This window comes from Phoxinus phoxinus, assembly GCF_949152265.1.
Source record: "Phoxinus phoxinus genome assembly, chromosome: 4".
In the NCBI taxonomy this organism is placed as follows: domain Eukaryota; kingdom Metazoa; phylum Chordata; class Actinopteri; order Cypriniformes; family Leuciscidae; genus Phoxinus; species Phoxinus phoxinus.
In genome coordinates, this window is record NC_136879.1 from 24,996,818 (window position 1) to 25,020,153 (window position 23,336).

At 37.5% G+C, this 23,336-nt stretch overlaps 1 protein-coding gene across 21 annotated transcripts in view; it reads left to right on the forward strand.

Annotated features, from left to right (window-relative positions):
• msi2b (musashi RNA-binding protein 2b) overlaps positions 1 to 23,017 on the forward strand; it is a 245,566-nt gene extending 222,549 nt beyond the window's left edge. For 3 of the 21 annotated variants that reach the window (XR_013797153.1, XR_013797154.1, XR_013797155.1), the window contains 5 exons: positions 6,132 to 6,311; positions 11,620 to 11,774; positions 16,124 to 16,190; positions 16,305 to 16,381; positions 19,242 to 19,942. Coding sequence is in view for 16 of the 21 variants with exons in the window: in XM_079609473.1 (XP_079465599.1) it covers positions 6,132 to 6,311; positions 11,620 to 11,774; positions 16,124 to 16,189 (401 nt within the window). In the remaining 5 variants the exon portion in view is untranslated. Of the gene's footprint in view, positions 1 to 6,131; positions 6,312 to 11,619; positions 11,775 to 16,123; positions 16,191 to 16,304; positions 16,382 to 19,238 lie in introns of all 21 variants that reach the window. The other 18 variants (XM_079609469.1, XM_079609470.1, XM_079609471.1 and 15 more) reach the window with 13 other exon arrangements.
• Positions 23,018 to 23,336: the final 319 nt, after the last annotated feature.

A 23,336-nucleotide genomic window follows, 5' to 3' on the forward strand; every position in this document is an offset into this window, starting at 1 on the left:
TAATAGATTATATGTATAATGTAATGCCAATCGGTATAGACTTTACAATAGTGCAGAATAATATCAAATCATATATTTTCTGTCTGATTTTCTTTTCTGAAGCCAAATAAGCTCATAGAAGATTATTTAAAACACTCGACTTGCACTATAAAGTAAGTTTGGAGCACAAACAGGTTTTTAATCTCATAAATTGTCGTGTATTGATGGTGTGCTAAGCTAACATGCTAGCTAGCTCTCTAGTTGCACCTGCCATCTAGCTGTTATTTTTTATGATTTTTTTTCTAAATCGGAATGCTTACTGAAATATTTCTTTATTTAAGAAAGGCATTTGATACAGTTTCAAATGTGAAGTGAAGATTATGAAAGAAATTAGGGGGTGAAACACCGTGATTAGCCAGTCGTTAGCGATTATAATGGAGACAAAGGAAAATAATATTTATGGCCATAAGCCGGCTGGAAAGGTGTAAATGTGTGCAGGAGAGAGTGACACTGAATGGGGCTCGTTTGCACCACAAAACAATAGAGACAATAGACTGAATAGATGCTAATAGATGACAATAAACACAAGTTTGCATTTTAGAGTCAATTCAAAATAAAGTCATTTGAGATGATCTTGAAAAACATTTAACAAAATACAGAGTTTTAGACTTATCACCTTCAAATTTTAAATATAACATGGTCAGACATGTGTCTTTAGCTGGAGTGCATTTCTAGAGTGCTGACGGGCCAACTTCAATTTAATTTTCATGAAGATGTTTCATAAAAATAAATTTCTAATAACTTACACAACTTTGAAGCTATTCATAATTTTTTTTTCATTATGACAATAATTCATTCTACATTTCCAATAAAGTGGCAGGTGTCAGCTTTCAAATGAGACCATACTTGAGCTTTTAGGACAAAGGGTAAATTAATTGAATCTTTTTTAGGTTGGGTATGCTATTTCTGGGGATTTTTCAAAAGTGGCGCTGAAGGCTAACAGGTTAATGGAAGAACACACATAGACGCACACAAAACTCACACCCCGCGTCCTCGTTCATCCCGGAGTTATTCACAGAGGCATAAAACATTCCGAGTGCTATTCTCCGTCTGATTGGCAGCGTACAATACCGTGGAACATCACAGAGGAGCCATTATTGTGGCAACTTTTGATGTTTAAAAAAGGCAGTGTTTAATTTAGCTCCACTTTTTTTTTTTTTTTTCACTTCCACTTGGTCAAAGTGAATCATTTGCATGCGCTCAGAGAGAGAATTATCCAGCGGAGGTAATCAAGCAGCCCTATTCCGCCAGATGGCTTTCTCTATAGACAGTAAATGGGCAGTTTTTAACTGCGTTTTATTCCGTGTTTCTGCTTCAGATAGCACTGTCATTGGACGTGATCTACCTGGATAATAAACATAATTTCTGCAGGCCGTTATTAGATAAGACCTTTCCTGCCACAGCATTAAAACGAACAGCTTTTCAGGTCTAATTTTCTATGTCAATGCTAACAAAGAAACCAGGTGTGTTTGTTGTATGTGCGGTAATGTCGTATTTTGCGTCCCGCCGTTCCCGCTCCACAGAAATTAGGCGGAATGTTTATGTAGATTGCGGCAGGACTCAGCCATTGTTGCACACGCCGGGGCCGGGGAGTGTTAGACAAAAAGGACGTCTCTGAACCCCCAAACCCCCCCGTTTTGGCGGGGACGAGGCGGGCCATGCCGCACACGCTTGTAAAAGGTCTTCATTTGTTTGTTGTTAAAGATCTAATTAGGAGGATGAGGGGAAACAGGACGGAATGGCAGCTTGTCTAATTAAGAGGCGCGTCCAGGGTTCCCTTTGAACCTCAAGGACGCCCATCTATTAGAGAGGCCCATCAAAAATGGATTCAGCCTAAGTGCATTTTTGGTTGCTTTCCTTAAATGATTAAAGATGTGCGCGCTGGAGTGGGCTTTCCCCTCCTCTCCGAGAAGCCGAAACACTTGAAGATTCTGAGCATACCTCAGGCATTTCCTTCGTTTTTGCGCAGTTAGCGGGAGAGAGCTTGAACGTCTGGATGCATATGTGATTTATTCGCGTTTGGGAATGTAGGTACTGGCAGGATGGGGATTTTCATGCTCGTTTCTGTTTACTGATCGTAAGCATTTTTTCAGTAGCAGCGCCTGTGAATTTCACTGTTCTCTTCTCTTTTGGCAGTCCCTGAAACAGAATAAAAAAACAGGAATTTTTAACACATATTTCATTTAGCCTTTTCTTGGAAAGACGCCTGAGAAAGGTAGATTACATGGCCAAAAATGTGTGGACAGCAAACTCCACACCTGTATGTGCTTGCTGAAAATTTAATTTCAAAACCATTGGCGTTAATGGGGAGTTAATCCTTCCTGACAGCTTCCGCTCCTCGGGTTGCAGAGCTTTGATTCCTCTCAAATGTCTTCAGTAGGGGTTCAGGTTTGGGGTTTTTGCAAGCCAGTCAAGTTATTCCACGCCAGAGTCATTAAAACCATATCTTTGTGGACTTTGCTTTGGTGCACCTCATTCTACTTTATATGTTTATGGAATGAGATTGCATGACTATATTTGTCTTTATGCATCTGTTAGTAATATGAGTTTATGGAATAACCAAACGAATTAGCTGTAGTTCTACACCAGTATGAATTTGAAATAGTTTTAGACATAGTTTTTTTTTTATTATTATAAAAAAAAAAAAGTATTTGATGAATGCATAAACCAAATATTGAAATTGTATGTATAAATGACTCTTTCCCTGCCACAGACTGAATTTTCCGGCTCTGTGTTTTCATTGTTATACTGTAGAGCAGGGATAGGCAACTCCGGTCCTGGAGGGCCACTGTCCTGCAGAGTTTAGCTCCAACCCTAATTAAACACACCTGAACAAGGCAATCAATGTTTTCAGATTACTAGATAGATACAGGCAGGTGAGCTGATATCAGGGCTGAAGCTTAACTCTGCAGGACAGTGGCCCTCCAGGACCGGAGTTGCCGGAAGAAGAAGCAGAAACAAGCGATAGAAGCATTGCTTATGCACGTTGTAGTCTTTGACAACACCATTTTCTCAGCCTTTTTGTTCAAAATGTTGCTTTTTTTATTAAACTTACCCACATTCAGGTCTTAATGATAAAAATAATTCTTGAAGCTAGAATAAAATACTTTCTTTTGATAAATTGCTAAATATTCTGGGGGCCATGAAAGATTTGTGAAAATGATAAAAATTGCTGTGGATGGAAACTTTTTTTAAAAACACTAGTTGGGAAATAGTTAATGTATCAACATTAACAAAATTGACCTTTGAAAGCAGTCATGGTTGTGAAAACCAAAAAATGACATTATAATAAGTAGTTTAGTGAGTTGTTAAAAAAAATAAGAAGCGTATTCACAGTGTGACAAACATTCTTTGTTAATGTTGATGAAATTTGAAAACCCTTTGTTCGAGATTAACACAGATGTTCACAATCAGTGTAGGCCATGTAGTATAAGCAATACCAACAAATCTCTGTGTCTTTAATAAATGTGTTTGGCGACCAGAAGCGCGGGCATTAGAGCAGACTCAAGGTTTGGGCTGAAGTGAGCAGTCAGCAGACTAGATGTGGATCATTAATGAGTGATTGGAGAAGGTCAGAGCAACACAACTACAGCCTGTCAGAGAATCAGCGTTCCTTTTGTTTTCTCATTTCTTTTATTTATATTACTTTATCACTCCCTATACTCTTCTTAAACGTAGGCCGGCATAGACCTCGCTTGTTCTGCTGGGTATATCTGGGATCCTCTGAAACTAATTAAGGCAGAGGAAAAGGAAGAAGAATCGAATATAGTGCCTCACCAAGGCTGCTCTAATGAGGCGTTCTCTGGGCTGATAGGTTGTCTGAAATAAAACCCTAGCAGAGGAGCTATATTGACTATTTGTAAACAGTTAGCACAGGTACACTGAAGTTTTGTGAGTTCCCTCTCTTTAACACCTTCCCTCAAGTTCACAGCTCCACGTCTGTAGCAACAGCAGGCAGTGCAGGATGGGGTCAGCTTAATTACACACCAACCGCTATGGACCATTTTCAGATGGTCTACTCAGCTAATAGGTCACATCTTCTCACATTTGTCTGCTTTTCACACGGAGATTGTGACAGACTTGAGTTTGATTGTGTAATCGTTTTTTTATTTTTTATCATATCTTGTAAACAAGAAACATTTGTGCGTTTTTGAAAGAAATCTCTTATGCTCATCTCAAGCCTTCATTTATTTGATCAAAACTACAGACAAAAACAGCAATATTGTGAAATATTATTACAATTTAAAATAATGGTTTTCTATTTTAATATACTTTAAAATATCTGTGATGCAAAGCTGAATTTTTCATCATACTCCAGTCTTCAGTGTCACATGATCCTTCAGAAATCATTGTAATAATATTATGTAATAATATTATATGATGATTTAATGCTCAGTTATTATCAATGTTGGAAACCGTTGTGCTGCTTAAACATTTTTTGGAACCTGGGATACTTTTTTTCAGGATTCGTTGATGGATAAAAGGTTAAGAAGAACAGAATTTATAATATATATTTTTCTAGCAACTTAAATCTTTTATTATCACTTTTTATCGATTTAACACATCCTATCACATCCCAAACTTTTTAATTGTTTAATTTTTATTGTTGCAAAAGATTTCTATTTTAAATAAATTCTGTTCTTTTTTTAACGTTATTTATCAGAGAATCCTGAAAAAAGTATCACTTTAAGCAGCAAATTGATCACCAAATCAGCATGTTAGATTGATTTCTGAAGGATCATGTCACACTGAAGACTGAAATAATGATGCTGAAAATTCAGCTTTGCATCACAGGAATCAATTATATTTTAAAGTATATTAAAATAGAAAAACATTATTTTAAAATGTAATAATATTTCACAATATTAAATTTTTTTCTGTATTTTTGATCAAATAAATGCGGGCTTGGTGAGCATAAAAGGCTTCTTTCAAAAACATTAAAAATGGTAATGTTTCTAAACCTTTGACAGGTCTGTATACACACACACACACACACACACACACACACACACACACACACACACACACACACTGTATTTTGACACTGAAGTCACACTTTTAAATGTCTGAATCTCATTGCATCATTAGATACAATATTTCAAACATAGTGTCATGATATGGACACAAAAATCTAGCGAATTTTGTTTTATTCACTAGAATGTTTCTATGTTTATATTAAATGTTATAATTAAAACCTCAGAAATATCGTTTGGGAAACATTTTAGTTGTTCATTTGTTAAAATAAATGCAATTTGATTTGATATTGTGATATCTAATGCAATGACATTCATACATTTTATGTGTCCAAAAACTTTCCAATGCCAATGTAATATGTAAAAGCGTCTTTTCACTCGTAATAGATTGCATAATAAATTGAAACACGCATGCACTCGAGCACAATAAAATAACATACCCTTAGATTTTAACAAAGATTTGCAAATACTTTCACGTATTAAAGAAAAGTTCTTCACATTTATAAATCTGATGTTTTTAAAGAGGATGACATTACGCAACGCATGATTTGAGGTTTAATTACGAGTGTGTAGTCAGTGGTATTAGTTATTTTCCTGCTTGTTATTTGTGGATGCTGAAAATGCAAATTAGCATTTCAAATAAAGAGCGTTCCTTTCTCAGAAGAACTATTAAGGTCAGTCAGTTTTTATGTAATCACCAATCAAAAGTTTTTAAAACCATGACTTCCGTATGCTTATGTGTCAGTATCCCCGTCTGCAGCAAACACAAGTGTTTATAGTAGTGTACTGTACAGTGGCGGCCAGTAAGTCTTCACACATTCACACACACACACACACACACACACACACACACACACACACACACACACACACACACACACACAGGGGAAAAAGCGAGATGTGGCTTTACAAACTCATCTATCTATCTATCTATCTATCTATCTATCTATCTATCTATCTATCTTCCCTCCCAGTGCACGCTGCATTGTACAACCATGCAAGTCAGATAGTAAACATTGCTTCATAACATTACTATGCAAAGTCCTGTTTCCCCCAATGATGGAGTCCCAGCCCTCATCCTCCTCCCTTCCTCCTCCTCCCCTGTACTGTATCTCCCAGGCTTCCCCGATTACGGTTTCTATTCCTCGCCAAGCGACCAACGGGGGCCCCCCTTCTCCTTTGCGGACTATGGCTCCCTGGGCCCCCAGGCGGCTCAGCTGCTGCAAAGCGAGCATGCCACATCAGCCTGCAACTCCCCTCTCCAGCACCTGGCCAGCCCGGATCAGTATAAGAGCCCAGGTGTGTACCCGCCTCTCCTTCATTCAATGATTGATTTGATTCATGCCGTTTATTCATCACCCTGCCATTCATTAAAGCGAGAGAGGGGTGGACAGATGAGAAGGGAAAGCGAGGGATTTGTGCATCCTTGCAGCTTGCTTGAAGTGTCATTGTCGTTTTGCCTGTGGATTTGAGGGAGTGTATATACATGAGCACGCACACATGCGTATGTACTGTGGAGATATATCCGGGATTTGGCTGCGGTCACAGTCCCTGTGCAATTAATGCGTTCATATCTTGTGCAGTACATACTCAGGCACGTATATATGTATTACACACCCATTGGCTCCATACCGCTCAACTGTCAGCCTGCCGGCATGTGATAAATGATATCTAAACATCCGACTTCATGTACTTGAGAATAAAATGACAAGCCATTTGTTGGAAGTTGATTTTATCGCTTAGTTGCCGCACTTGGACACGGTATCACATATTGAGATAAATTGTTAATGCATCCCTTTATTTGCATACTATTTTACTCTGTATTCATGCTGTTTGTTCACATATACAGTACAGTGGCTCCGAAATGTATTTAGACACTTGAAAAGATAGTTCATTCTGTCATCATTTATTCACCATGTCGTTCTAAACCAGTGTGACTTTCTTTCTTTCTTCTGTAGAACACAAAAGAAGACGTATTGAAAAATTTGGTGTCATTTTAGATCCTTTTTTTATTGTATGGATCTTCTTTTTGTGTTCTGCCAAAGAAAGCGGCATGCATGTTTGGAGCTGCGCGAGAATGAGTAAATGATGACAGATGTTCATTTATGTGTAAACTATCCATTTAAGTCACACTTTAAAATGAACAAATGTCATTGCAATGCATACAAAATACCAAAACCAAGTGTTATTTACTGTAAAGGATTACACAGGCACACTTTCTAAGCAAAATATTGCATAAAAAATAAGTGTGTGAGGTTTTGCATGTCTCATTCTGGTTGTCAAATGTTAGAGCAAAAAATATGCAGGATAATTTGATTGCAGAGGACACTTGGTTTGCTACTTTTTCTCATACAAATAAATTCTGACATTTTAAATGTGGCTTAAGTGTTCAAATACGTTTTTGGCCACTGTATGTAGAATTACATAAACTAATGAGTGAAAATGAGAAGAGTGTGTAGCATGGTTGGAAAAAAAAAACCCGTCTTGTTTTGACAGCATATTTAAAGGGAAGAGTTTTGCTATTCCCAAACTCTTGGCATATATTGTAATGCTTTATGGTAGTGCACCACTGAACTGACATTCGGTCCTCTTAAAAACAGTAGTGCTCCACTTTATATTCAGTAGCCTGTAGTTCAAAGGAAGGAGGTCTTGAGCTCTTGGCAGTAAACAAGACACGTCTTAAGCAAAAAAAAAAAAGAGAAAAATAAGTGCTGTCAAGAGCCATGGTAATGACTAGTAAATTGAGGCATGTGTGGATTAGACGTCCACGCCAGCAACCAGACTGTTTATGGTTCAGATCCCAGTTATGGAATGCCAAGGAATGTTGACGGTATTAGCGGTTGTTGGTTTTAAAGTTCTGCATTTCTTTCGACCTTGTGAGCAATATACTTAACTTCCGAGATGTCTCATGACCTATAACAACGCTTTCCCTTTCTTTAAAGAAAAAAGTTGAAATAAATCCGTAATAGTTGCTAATGTGTATGAATTAGTTTCACAGCAATATTGAGCTACAAAAGCAATGTCTTGTTCTGTTAATGAGCACATCCCCATTGATGGCTATAAAGGACAGCGAATCACTGTGTCTTTTTAGCGGAGGCCTATTGGGAATACAGAAGCCAGTCATAGCCCAGGACGTGATGCTAACCAGGGCTGTCACTTACAGTGTGCTGGTTTCACCCCTCTTATATTAGAAGGGTTTATTTGTGATTTGGTGATCTGGATTCGTGATCCAGATCTTTCCGAGAACAATTTCAAGATGCGAGTTAACATTTAGGAGAACCTGTGATCTATGTCGTTTTTCTGACTCCCTGCTGTTTTAAGAGGCTTCGATACTTTGCTGAATTCCTCACATATTGATCACCTTAATCACCTTTATCAGTATTTTTGTTTTGTTTACCAATAATAATAAATAAAAAAAGTATTTGTGGCCAATTGTTTATTGGTATTATTATTATCATCAAGCATAAATCTTACTTGAAAAGTTTTATGCTTAAAATATGTGACCCTGGACCACAAAACCAGTCACATGGGGTATTTTTTTTTTAAAATTGAGATTTATACATCATCCGAAAGCTGAATGAATATGCGTTCCAGTGATGTATGGTTTGTTAGGATAGGACAATATTTGGCCGAGATACAACTATTTAAAAATATAGAATCTGAGGGTGCAAAAAAATCGAAATATTGAGAAAATCGTCTTTAAAGTTGTTAATTTATGTTCGCGATTGTGCTGCATTCACTCACAAAAATAAACGTTTTATATATTTGCGGTAGGAAATTTACAAAATATCTTCATGGAACATGATCTTTACTTAATATCCTCATGATTTTTGGCATAAAAGAAAAATCTATAATTTTGACCCATACAATGTATTATTGGCTATTGCCACAAATATACACGTGCGACTGGTTTTGTGGTCCAGGGTCACATATTAGTAATAATAAATAAATGCAGGATATACTCTCTGAAAATAATCTTATATTTAATCTAATTTATTATTATTAAATGAATCTCTATAATCCTACTAAGAAGTAAATATATTTTCTTTTAAAGATACTTTTTATTATTTCAATTTTAAATCAAGACAGAAATACTGATTTACTCAAATGATTTGTGCACTTTTTTACCCATTTCTTTTCCGAGACTGGTGTAGTTATTTGGTCACTTGCTCTCCCTTGCTTAATTGTGCGTCCTATTTTACAATTACAGTGGTCTAGTTGCAGACAGGTGGTACACTGGTGACAGCCATCTTCCCTTCCACTCAAATCTAGTAGCAGATAATACACGCTTTCCCATCATCCCTAGACGTAGCTGACGCTATTTTGATACGCTGACATTTAGAAGTGAGAGCTCTGACTGTAGAGCCGCTCACCTCTCCTGTTGTCTGTGTCCTCATTTATGTGAAAAGCAGACAGATTGTGTGAGTCTGCCTCGTTCAGTTTACCCACGGCGGCATATTGCCCCCTATCTAACACATTTGCTCTCCTACCCGATCCCTCCGGGCTAATATTCCATTCATACAGATATCTTTTACCCTCCCGAGTTTTTTGGAGGCTGCTGCAGTAATAGACTCCCTCTTCAATGGACGCTGATCTGAAGGCCTCCGCCTGTGGAGGAACTTGATTTAATATTCGCTTATTAATGGAAGTGTCATAGAGGGCTGTGCGTAGGAGAAAAATGAGCGCGGCACAGCAAGGGGCCTCAAAGTTTCTGAGCACGTTCATTTAATTTAATTCATGCATTTGTTTTTATTTTCCTTAATTCGCCTCTCAACAGCAATGAAATGGAGGGGTCATCTGCGAATGACAGCAGCCATGGCTCAAGTGGTCTGATATAATTATAGTCTAATTGTAATTCCCCCCAAAACCCCCTCCAGCTCCTCCTTGCTCCTTCACACATTTGTCAGTATTTCTGCTCCTTGAATTTAGAGGTTCTAACTTCGGCAAACAAACTTTGCTGCCAGAATATGCCATTCAGTTTTATTTCAGTATTATTCATATACTATTTATATATTATTTTGAATTATTACATTTAAAAAATATATATGAGCAGTTTTCATTTTAATTTTTTAGATTTTTTAATTTAGTAAAAAAGTTTTTAATATTTGTTTTAGCCTTAAATTGTTCAGGTATAGTTTTTATTTATTTCCAGTTAGTCATTTTAGTGCTTCATCTTAAACTCATTTCAGTTATAAGTTCAGTTTAAGTTACCTAATATTTTATCTTTATTTTATTTCAGCTTGATTTCAGTTAACAAAAATATTTTCAGTAGTGTTAGTTACTGATAATATATCCCAGTTGAAGAATCTTACCCACGCTTAATATTTCTTGCCAACCATGACACTGTTTTTTTTATTTTTATTAATTATTTTGACTGTTGAATAACCCGCTGTTTGTTCTTTCATATTTGTTTGTGTCATTCTAAGTTTCTTGTTGAAACTGCATCTGACATAAAAAAAATGATGACATAATTTCCTGTAGATTTGTTTTGTGTTTTTGAACCTTACTTCTAGAGACAATGTAAGCATTGTTAAGCTCACTCGATAAACTTCTGTTATTAGAAGACACGCACATCACAGCATGCTTGATTTGAATCGCGCATTCCTACAATTCAACTTAAACTGTTTTATGTTGCATTTCCTAATAAAGTCACCCAGCAACATTTGATTTACTCACCAAAGCCAGAATTTTGCGCTTGGCGAGTGTTTAATTTCAGCTCCCAGGCTTCATCTTCAACGGTTTCTGCTTTCAGACCCAAATGTAGTTTTAGCAAAAGTGGAGCTGCACTTGCAGTGGAGAGGAAACTCCATGATCAACCTTTTTACCCAAGACACCCTCAGCAATTTCCTGGTTTCCAGGCCGCTGATAGCCCCCTGACGCTAACTGCCAGATAATCACTGCTGTATATATTTTTAAAAAAGGGAAAAAAGGACCACTTTCTCAATGACAGGTGTTGATTAGATAGGGGGTGTTGTGGCAAAGTCCCCCATGCAATTTTCAGAAAGGGACTGGAGAACCGGCAGTCAAATTTGAAGGAGGATGGGCGTAGTGCACTTGATGTGAGACTGGGGGAAAGGGAGTGTATGAGAGGGGTGAGGTTATGATAATGAAAGGAAGCGAATCACACTTTTAAACATCACAGATGCCCTCAGAGGGGGAAAAAAAATCAGATAGATCATCACACAGCAGTCCAGCTCTCTATGCTTGCCTAAAACCTACTTGAGTAGCACGCATGCCATGTGAATGCGGGCGATATGCGTCCGGCACCCTCTTTCATCTGCATGAATGATGAGATGTACTGCTGCAGCAGTCGCTAGCTTCTAGTAGAGCTGACTAGTTTGCTTTGTGCGATGTGTGTGTCTATGTGCAGAGTTTGTGACTAGTTTCTTTATTTTTCATTTCATACCTTTTGGATGAGAATACATTAGGCCGCTATTCCTCAAACACCCCAGGCTGTAGACATGCACACATAAGACTTCCTTTCAAAACATGACATGTTGTGCTTATAGTGCATGCTTTTGCTAAGCTTGTTAGTCAAACTACACACCAGCAGTCCTGACTAGCAACCCTGCTCACATCACTGTTGGCACGGCCACTTCTCCGGCAGGCACCAACCCGCCCCGGCCTGGAGCCTTTCCTGGAGCCAGCAGCCCCGGGCCAGTGGCTGACCTGTACGGCCCCACCAGCCAGGACTCCGGCGTGGGCAACTACATTAGCGCTGCTAGTCCCCAGCCCGGCTCCGGCTTCGGACACAGCATTGCTGTAAGTACCCTGCTCACCACCGTCACAGTTTCTCTGTCCTCTGCCACCTAATGCTAACTCCACCCTGCCCGAGTTAGCGCTTTCAGACTCTAGCAGCTGCTATCTTAGTTTTTAGAGTGCCGTTTCTTTGCCATGCTTTAATAAAAAAAGACCAGATCGAAAGTTCATTTGGAGAGCGAGCAACTGGCAAGAATGAAGTTGCATTGACATATAAACTAGTTAGATACATTTAAACATCAAGAGGGAATTCACTAAAAACGAACTGCTGAATTGTAGCATAGTAGCGTATTTATATTTGCATTATGGCGGATTTGCACTAGCTGTCAGCTCTGTTGAAGCCTCCAGTTCACCTAATTGGGGAACAGTCCAAATACCCCTCAAAAAATGTGCTGAGCACAGTTTGCATGGCACAAATATCCCTCTTACAGTCCCGAATGCAGCAGACTACCACAATTTGATAAACTTAAAGTCCGCGTGAACCGGAAGTTTCAAACAACTTTTCTCCAGTGTTGTGACGTATTTCCAAGTGAAAGGGGGATATTGAACAGAGGGCAGGGTTTTACTTTAGCGCTCCTCCTCTCCATCTCTCGCTCATAGCAGAGTAACGGTTTGAGGAGAGTGGTTAAGCGCTTTCAACCCAAGCCGTCAAACCGACGTCATCAGAAAAGGAACGCCATTCCAGACCAAGTAACTTTTCAGATTTTGATTAAAGATAACCACGGCAAACTATATTTTTCTGTCTATTAACTTGCACAGATTAATTGTTCACCACAAGACTGGCAATATGCCAGGCACCTACAGTAAATTGGCTCGGTAACATGTAGAAACTCGCCTGTTTACAATTAAGTTCTCCATCATTCTAAAATGCATACAAAATAAAATTGTGTTCATAGAAAGGAGGCATGTTCGTACAGAAAGAATGAAGAATTTTGCGCTGAAATACCTTCTACAAATGCGGTGCGTCTTTTTAATGAATTCCCTGCATAATGTTAGCTAGCTAATAAATGAATTAGCTAATAAAGTTTCAAAATTGAATTTGCCCAGAAGGAATGAATATTTCTAACACAACTAATAGGACTAAAAGAATGTGTGATATGTGAGTATGTGAAATCAAAAGAAGCAAATACATGAAGATATGTGCTAAATAAATCACCTCAGATGTAATAGGTTGCGGTGGGTCCAGAGGTGTGATAGATGTGCATGTTTTACCGATACTAATTATCAGGAACAAGGCTATAAAAACATCTCTCTTTTGAAAGCTGAAAAATGTGAAATCACGGTCTCATTAGTGCCAAGCAGGTGCCCTGGCAAATAGCTAAAGTTAGATAGCGTTGGTTTTAGCATTGCTAACATTTCTGCATTCCCACCAGCATTCCTCTCTCTCTCTTTCTTTCTGTCAACTTCAGGATAACAAACTGTGAACTTGTACCGGCTGTCAGCAGCAGTGTGATGTGTCAGTGTGCTTTTGTTCATGTGCCAGCCCGGAGGACAGAAATCTCACAATTAGTTCTTCTCTCATTTTCAACCCGGTATTTTGTTTCCCCGCACACAATGGCTTTTTTATTTTTCCAGCAGATGATGGGCATACCAGAGGCAGCCTTTGAAAGGTCCCCCACACAAAGTGCATATGTAAATCAATAAGGCGATAATAAACTCTTGTGAGAAACCCTGTCATAAGAATATGTTGTCTTGGCCTTTGAAGCCATAGGCATTCATTATTCCTTCCGTGCATTCGTTTTTAACCTTTAACGGAGCGGAGAGATGGAGCGGGATTTGGGCGTGAGAGAAAAGGAGCCGGAGCCGACTCGCAGGGGGGTTGATGAGGGAGGCCGCTCTAAATCACAGGCTGCCGAGGGAATTACCGGCTCCAGACGCTTTTTCAACCGCCGTCCAGATCTGCTGGAAAAATGAATAAGAGCTTTTGTATGTGAGGACACTGTTTATTGCCTATCTGCACACACCTCTGATTCATTCTGCTTTCAGTGCCCCTCCAATCTCTTGTTTGGGAGGAAAAGCAAATACGTTTTTTTTTTCTCTCTCTCTTCTGCCCTTAAGTACAGTTTGCCAAACAGACCGGGCACTCATTAAATCCAAACGGGATTTTCAGAATAACAATGTCACCTTGCGCTTGACTTTCAGATTGAGTTTTTCTAACCTAAATAGAGTCAAATTTAGGTTGGCCTCAAACCCTCAGAACATCTCGCTTGTGATTGACAGTGTTCTGGAGGCAGAAAGAGATTTTTTTTTTTTTTTTTGCGCTGTCTGACATGAACTGCTGTTTCTCTTAGCCTCTGTAGCATCCTCACAAACTGAAAAGAAAATATGTTCTTTCTATAAATGTATACATCTCGCCAGCCTTCTTGTTCCCCAGTGTTTGGACCGGCGCCTGACACTGGTGAAGTTCACAGTTTTGCCGCTCAGATTGAGGCTTATATGTGATTTCTGACAGCGTTTGTATCTTGCTGCATGAATTGTGATTTCAGATGAATTCATTAATGTTGTTATTGTTGGCATGAATGCAAATGATTATATTCAATTACTTGATCTTTGTTTAAAAAAAAAAATCAAATATGTTCTCTTACTTTCCATTCTCTCTTGCTCTTTGAAATGTACATATCTCTTTCCATTTTGCTTCATTGTTTGGCACAAAAAGATTTAAAAGGGGAGAGCAGGAATAAATGTAATACTTTTTGCAAATTTTTCCTCAACATTTTAGCCCAAATTAACCTCAAATATCTTTAATACCAGCCCATTTCTTAATTCAGACATTAAACAATTTGCTGCTTAATTTGATATGCGATAAATGTAAAAATGATTATCGTTTGTAAACTGTTAGTCTGTAAGTTACGGAAGAGGATTAGGGCCAGGCAATAATAAAAAAATAAAACCATCTCGAGATTAAAGTCATTATAATGCGAGATTAAACTCGTTAAATTTCGCGAAAAAAAGTCTAAATACAATCTTGAGAATAAACTCATTAAATATCGAGAATAAAGTCGTTGTGTTGCGAGAAAAAACTTGTTAAATTTCGAGAAAAACACTCGAAATACAATCTTGAGAATAAACTCATTAAATTTCGAGAATAAAGTCATTGTGTTTCGAGAAAAAAAGTCGAAATGAAATGTAGAGAATAACGCATTCGATCAGTGTTCATTGCATACTGACATCAACTTCATCGAGGTTTCGTGGTTTCCCAGGATACCATAAGACGCATTATTAATCGTTGTTGGTTGTGTACGCCTCCATCCACAGAATGTAACGACTGTAACCATATACAGCTAATAGCAATGCTGTACGGTTTTAATTTATCGTATATGCCAGAGTGCATTTGGGCCAGCGCAAGTGGCGTCTTCTCAAGCGTCTCCTTCGTCGTAATTCCACACCTTGAGCATCAACAAATAATGCGTCTTATGGTATCCTGGGAAACCACGAAACCTCGATGAATTTCATGTTGGACAAAAGCGAGTACATCGCGCAAATTGGACTGATTTGTTCTTCTAAAAACACCTAGCCGACCTAGACCATGTTCTATTCTTTGTTACTGCAAGAAAGTCAAAAATATAGATTGACTAAGTGATCTAACTCTGCCATGTCCTCTATCAGTAGGGAGTTTATTCTCACAATTACTTCGACTTTTTTCTCAAAATTTAACGAGTTTTTTTCTAGAAACACAACGACTTTATTCTCGATATTTAATGAGTTTATTTTCAAGATTGTATTTCTACTTTTTTTCTCGAAATTTAACGAGTTTTTTCTCGCAACACAACGACTTTATTCTCGATATTTAATGAGTTTATTTTCAAGATTGTATTTCGACTTTTTTTCTCTAAATTTAACGAGTTTAATCTCGCATTATAATGACTTTAATCTCGAGATGGTTTTATTTTTTTATCATTGCCTGGCCCTAATCCTCTTCCGTAGTAAGTTGTATAGTCTGTTTTAAGTTTTTTATTTAAAAAAAAAAATGTATATATATATTTTTTTTATATCAGGCCTAACTTTAAAAAGAGAGAATTGTTTAAAAGGTTGTATTATTTGATTTATTGTTAGTATAATTACGACTACATTTATGTTTACAACAACTTTCTTGCTGAACTTGCTTCCACAACTACTGTAGCTTGCGAAACCAATATTTATTGCGACGTTTCAGTCGTGCCGCCTTTAAAAGGCTGATGGATGTCACATGACTAAAACGTTGTAACATTACTGATTCCTATTGCAAGCTACGGTTCTTTCAAATAGGGTTTGATGTTTTGATGCACCCACCACTCAGGTGTGCAAATATCTTTATGGCCACGGTGTGTATTGTGCATTAAGTTATGACCAATTACATTTACTATGTGTTACAGTTATTCCTGCACTCTCCTGCTGTTCACCTAGATCAGACTGAGGGAATGATGTGGACTGATCTTTAAGGTTGATAGATAACATTCATTCATGCTAGCAACACATGCAATGATTGAAATGACTTACGAGTGATCACTTCACTCAGAATGCATACTGACACCATTACTAACTGTACACTTTTAGGGTCCTTTGATTGCGACAGCTTTTACAAATGGATACCATTGAAACCTAACAGGTGGTTGGTTGCCATCTCATTTGAGGTAGATATCCCGTATCATTTATGAAATATAAATATATTTTTTTTTTTTACTTGTGCATCATAATTATGCATCTATTCACCATACTATCTTCCTGTTCCATCTGCCTATTCATTTTGATTCCCTCTCCTTTTGATCTCAGATGAGTTTACGTTGAATCCGTGTAGTGCTCTTATTTTTTATTTAATTTTTTTCATCAACACCTTAAGGCTTTTAAAGGGCTTTTACGTCCCAGACAAGGGAATTTACACTTCATATGCAACAATCTGGATTTCAAAAGTCTTATCTCTCATTGAACATCTATGTTATTAAATCCTCATTTTAAAGCCCTTTAAAAGTGTCTCCCGCTTCTCAAACATCGTAAGCGCGGAGGCTACACATTTCCCCCGTTACTCTTTGTCACTAGTTCCTCCTTTATCCTCCGCCTGCCTGTCTGTCATTCGACTGATCTTTCATGCATGATGTCTGCGAGCGGGTCTACTCAAAACTGCGCAGTTGCTTTCTTTCACTGCCAGGGTTGTTTCGCGCCGCGCGTCGACTCGTATCCTCTGTGAAGTGCTGTATTTGGATATGATGCACAGGTGTTGCGGCTTTGATTAGCGTGCACCTGGAAGCGAGCACTCTTTGCTGAGACTCTGTTGACTTAGGTGCCATCTGATGTAATTCATCAGGTTTTTCGGATAAGGCGCTGTTTCCGTAATCACTTCTCTTGTATAGCTAGGTCTTAAGGACTTAAAGGTGATTTTGAGTATATGCTGAGATGCCAGATAGAGCTAAATCGATGATGACTCGCTTATTTAAATGCGCTGTGTGTGGGTAAGTGGATGCGCATTTATTTGGTCGAAATCCCTCCCCTATACTTAGTTAATATTTGCACCCAGACTTTTTTTTATCTCCTGCGGTGATGCTTCAGTTGCGATTACGCCAGGCTCTGTGGCTCCGTGGCATTTACCTGTGACCTGTCGTCTGGATAAGAGGCCTGCGGACTGCGGTTTGTTGCCCATAATCTTCCTAAAGAGCTTCTCATTTTGTCCTCGAGGCAAAACGGATGATTGATTTAATGAGTATGTAGAATCGCTCCATCTGTATGGATTCTCCAAACGTTTGATTGAAGTACACATCAGCAGTCAGAGAAAGCAACAGCAGCGGACAAGCAGGTTCTTAACTTGTCATTTCCTGGTTGGATGGACATCCGAAGAGTTTCTGCATGCTTGAAACACTAACATATGTGTCTGAACTCCATGTAGATAAGATGTGTTTGCAATAAAAGCGCTGATGTGTTCTGTATCTGAGCCTACACGACCCAAGCCTCTAATGAAAAGATGCTGACGGCGGAGTGATTCTGATAGTGAACGATATAACATCTCTACTTCAATTTAAAGCTGTCAGCAGCAAACTTTCAGGCGGACTGAATCGATACACACTTTATGTTTGAACTAGATTTACTGTGTACAATCAGAAGCATCAGTTTATCAAACACACTGCACTTCCAAAGACAATGTATGCTTTTAAAAAGCTCAGTTTTGTTAGAAAAAAAACGAAAAAGTCTTTGACTGAAGTGAAATTGTATTTGAATTGCATTGCCAGTTGAAAGTTTTTACACATCTGCTAATTCTTGATGACTATTGTTCATGTTTTAGAATAATAGATCAAAGGCATCCGTGATGCAGTTTAAATAGTATTGAAGGACTTTAATTCTATGATTGACACTTGTGGGATGCTTTTGCTTCACTATCCGACCCAACTCACCCATTAAATAAATAACATTAATATTGAATAAAATAATAAAACCAGGTATTGAAAAGACACGTATACACAGACACAGTTTACACTACTGTTCAAATGTTTGGGGCCAGTAAGATTTTTTTAAGCAGTAATCTGCATTTATTTTATTAAAAATACAGTAAAAACAATAATATTGCGGACATTTTTTTTCCTTTTTTTTTTTATTGAATGTTTTTCACTAGGGATTCACCATATATATGCACAATATATCAGCCACCATATCGGTATCGGCCGATATATGTTCGTTGTTAATGTTATCGGTATGATCAGAAAATTTTGGCGATAAATTAAAGCCGATAAATAATGGATTATTTCCTACATCTAATGCCATGATGAATTGCTTGAAATATGATTGGAATCACTTCAAAAAAGGAAAATACAGTTCAGTGCAACACGTGCAGCGCAAGTCTGTCATATGGGCTACATAAAATTATAATGAAAACATCATTATAATTGTGTGCTTGGGACATGGCTTTTTAATGGTGAGACTTTTGTTTTTGTAATCAGCCTTTTTAAAAATGATTAAAAAATTTGGATTTAGATTTATCGGCCAATATATCGGTTATCGGCTTTCAAATATACAAAAGTTATCGGTATCGGCCAAAATTTTCATATCGGTGCATCCCTAACCTGTGATGCAAAGCTGAATTTTCAGCATCATTACTTCAGTCTTCAGGGTCACATGACCCTTCAGAAATCATTCTAATGTGATGATTTGCTGCTCAAATGACAACAACCGTTGTGCTCAATAGAAATCTGTTGTAACGTCTTGATTGTCACTTTTGGTCAATTGAAGGTTCTTGCAGGATAATCTTATTGACCCCACATTTTTTGAACAGTCGTGTATTTATCTACAAAATCTGCCTTTATGATGATAAACATATAGTCAAATGTATCCGTGACAAGGTTCATAGAGTTCAATTCACAGACATAAAATGATTGTCACCAGTAAGGCTCAGATGCAGCACATTTTACACACACACACACACACACACACACACACACACACACACACACACACCATTTTACCTGAAGTATATGTGTGAAATCTGATACACTTGTCTGTTTGCTTCAGCAGAGTTTATCAGGAGGCCCGGGGAAGACTGGCCGGAGTTTCTAATTGGTTCTGTGTACAGGTAAAGGCCATTAAACTTCAAGCACTACAGCGCTGAACGGGAATCTAAAGCTGAGATGGCGCCACACGAAGAACAAACCCAAACGTCAGAATCATCTCAGCAAGAAGAAAAAAACAAGAAAAAAAACAAAACAAATCTGCTGTACTATACTGAAAACCTGGCTTTTGAATATTTTATCCTAGTGTAGCCCTGACCTTGACTTAGGATTTTCCTTTTCCTTTATTGTCTTTCCTTTTAGTCATCTTTAATTGTGTACACGTTTATTTGAGTTTCTAGATGTTCTTCATTGTTCTTGAAAGTTCTCTGATGAGAGCGACTATGTAAGCATAAACTAATGTCTTTTTTTTTTTGTTTCGTTTTTAGAGGTAGTGATATTCCAATAGCAGTTTCGTTTCACAGTCCTCGTCTATCGCGTTTTCAGGTTTCATTTCATTCGAGCAAGAAAACGGATCGAGATGACTCGGACATTTTTAATTCAAGCCTAAACCGCAATGAGTGGGTAACTCAAAAAAAAAAATCTTAGTAGCTCTGTTCTATGTTTATTGTGATGTCTTGTTAACCATGATTACCTATTTTGGGCAATAAGAGGACTACAATATTTTCACAGTCCTTTTTTATAAATGTCATTTTTGTTGTCGATGAGAAGAAGAAAAAAAAGAAGAAGAAGAAAAAGCTTTCCTTTTAATACTTTGTGAAATGAGATTTAAAAAGAAAAGAATTCTGAAACTGTAAATATTATTCTGTTCACTGCATCAAACTGTTTCTGAGAGAGAACCATATTTTTGTGACGGTGTCATAGAGGTTGTATCGTGCGCAAGACGCAATATGTCAGTGCAAAAATATCTTCGAGGCTCAACGCAGTAACCGAGGTCCATCTGTAGCACAAAGGCCGTGATTTACCCCAGTACGGACGAAACTCAATCCAACACTGTTAGCTCGCTTTGTAAATACCGTCGGCTTGTGTCAGACCAGCATACGGATTAGATAGTACGTGAAGATGTGCACAGCTTACAAAGACAATATACAGAAATCACCACAAAATCCAAAGCACACATCAGAGTTATGATTTCAAACCGTGTCGAGACATTTCAATTTCACGTTAGCGTTTCATTTGGTGTTCTAGTGTGGGCTTCTTTTTCCCGTGCGCGCGGAGGTTATGACGCCGAACGATTCGAATACATTACAAAGGCAATATTTCAATTGCTCTACGATTAGGAAAACCAAGTCTTTTATACCATTACCTCAGTCCTGTGAGAATTACTTTAAAGGAGATTACAAATTAATTTATTTTAGCCTGAGACAGATATTGAAAAAGATATTAAAGTGTTGTTTTGAAATTAAGTAAATCATTGCACTGTGAGAGAGAATTTATCATTTTCTATTTGCACATGTCAACCGACAGTCTCTAACATGGGTCACGTGAAGGATCGCCGTGGAAGCCGCTTCTTTCTTTCTTTCCTTCCACACAGGATAACACTTACAAATCTCGAGTCTTGGCTTGCGTTGATTTGAAGACTGTACTTTTAAACGATCTCTTTCCAGGGATTTTATTCTAGAATATCAGAGATGACAGATGAGTTTATTGGTAGCAATAGTTCATTTCCTCAGAAACACTGAAACTGATTGAAACCAGTAGCTGCTACACACATTTGTTGTACATGTGGGGACTGGATTTGCTGAGACACAAATGGCATTTAGAAATATGAATGATATTTACAAATATGAATTGACTGATGTATGCTGTTTTTTTTTCGATCTTGTTGAAAATGTTTTATTTTTCTTTATTTATTTTTTGGGGGTTTTGCTTTTCTTTTTTTGTTTAGTTTAGTTTTTCTGTTTGTTCATTTCACTAAACTAACAGGTGAGGCAGAATGCTGGATTCTTTCTCAAGAAAGACGTGATAAAGTCATATGATTTTAAAAAGTAAGGAGAACTTTGTGCTGACTGTTTGAGCTGTTTCAAAAAAGACAAACGTACAAAAAAAAAAAGAAAGAAAATTATCCCGAACTTCTTTTCAATTTAAATAGGGATGGATTTTTATCAATATTTTTGTGGATGTTAATGATTATACTAAATATAACAATGACAATAATACAGATATTATGTACTGTATTTATCAATTGTTTCTCTTCATTCCCTGTCACCTCATTCAGTAATCTTATGTTGATCATTGTATTTTAGTAGTGTGTAAAAAAAACTTTTAAAAAAATAAGAAAAAAAATACAGGAATATGACTTTACCTTGTAAAAGAGTGCTGTCTTGATGCCAGTGTAGTGGTCTATACACTTCTTGGTTGGTATTTTTCACATTTCCCCTCCCCTATCACTCTCCTTTTGTCGTTTTCCCCTTTCTCTATATCTCACACTCTCTCTTTAGTGAGTAGTCGTAGGTGTTATGTACTTAATGTTAAGATGTAGACGTATTCATTAGCAATTGTAGGACCAGTAAGGATAGAACTTTCTCTTTATAATCATTTAAAGACAAAAGACAAAAAATGCTGAGCGTTCTTTTCATAGTGATTTTTCTTTCTTTTTCTTTTTTCTTTCTTTTTTGTTCTCCTTTTTTTTTTGTTCCACTGTTTTGCTGGTCTCACATGGTTTCAACTAACCAAAGCTCTCACTGATGAAATCTAGGAGAAAGAAATTGCTGTACGACTGAATTGTAATCAAGGCATTAATTGGATCCCCACCCTTGAATGTTTTAAAAGGGGTGTGTGCCATACTACCTTAAATGCTAACGCTAGATATGCAAAACCGCTTTCACTTTCATTCTTTTTTAAGGGGATGCAAGCTATAATTATGAAGAAATTCATAAATATTTTTTTAGTAGGTTCTAACAAAGTAATGATGATGATATAGCCTAATCATTATAGATCAAACTAATAGGTTTTGATGTTTATACTCTTCAAAAAAAATATCCCAGTGGCATATGCCGCTACTTTTTTAAAAATATTTTTTTTTTATTGAGTCTACTTTAGTTTTGAGTCATGTGGAACATATGACACGATTGTTTTGTGCTTTTTAATTGCATTGCCAGCTTTTCATTTTAATTCAACATCTGCATTCGATAGCAGACAGCGTCGTTGTCTGTCCTGGTGTCATACCAATTAGCTTGACTTGAGTGTGAATCCAGTGTCACACTGAATCTGTATTCCTGAATCACATCTCTTCTCAGGGATATCAAACATGAGCCAATGTAGCACCTTCGCGAAGGAGATTTTTGTAACACTAGCGGGTTATGATCGGTAAATAGCACAACTTTTAAAGAAAGGTGTCTAATTGAAGTTATTCAATACATTTGAGCTAAATTTTAAGGTGCTGTCGGGATGAATCATGCACAGCATTTTCTTACTGGTGACATCTTTTTAAAACTGTAACATTATTTGTTCTTATTCTCTTAAAAAGTTGAGTATCCACATCCATTTTAGGTCTTGATACTCGATTAAACAGCTGAAGGCAAATGTTTAACAGCAGATGAAGCGCGTTTCCCTTCTGCTGACAAATAAGAGTGTGACTGAAGGCTGATTAAAATGAAGGCTGGCAATCTTTTCCATTTGCGTCGGTTAGCTTAGCCTATTTTTTCCCCGTAATTTGATCTTGTAGCTTGGACTTTAAGGTAGCATGGCTCTGTTGCCACCATTTTGTTTTCCATGGACAGCAGTTTACAGCGGATGAATGTTACACATCTTGCTAGACTAGTTAAATCATTGGAAAATTGTTGGTTTAAAAAAAAAAAAAGAAAAAGAAAAAAGAAAATGACCTGGAAGGTGTCGAGTGATTTTGGGAGTGAACTACCGTATCCATTTAAACTTGAATTTTGCGGCAAGTGCTAGGCAATGGCCAAAACGATCATCCCACTAATAAAGCAGCAAAACGTCCTACACTGTAATGTCTGATGTACAGTATACTTGTATACATATACAAGATATATATGTATAGTGTATATATCTCTTTGTTAAATTGTTGAATCATCATCATCATCGTAGGCGAACTGACGCTAGTTCACACTGTTTGTTTCACTGGCTGTGTGTCGTGTAA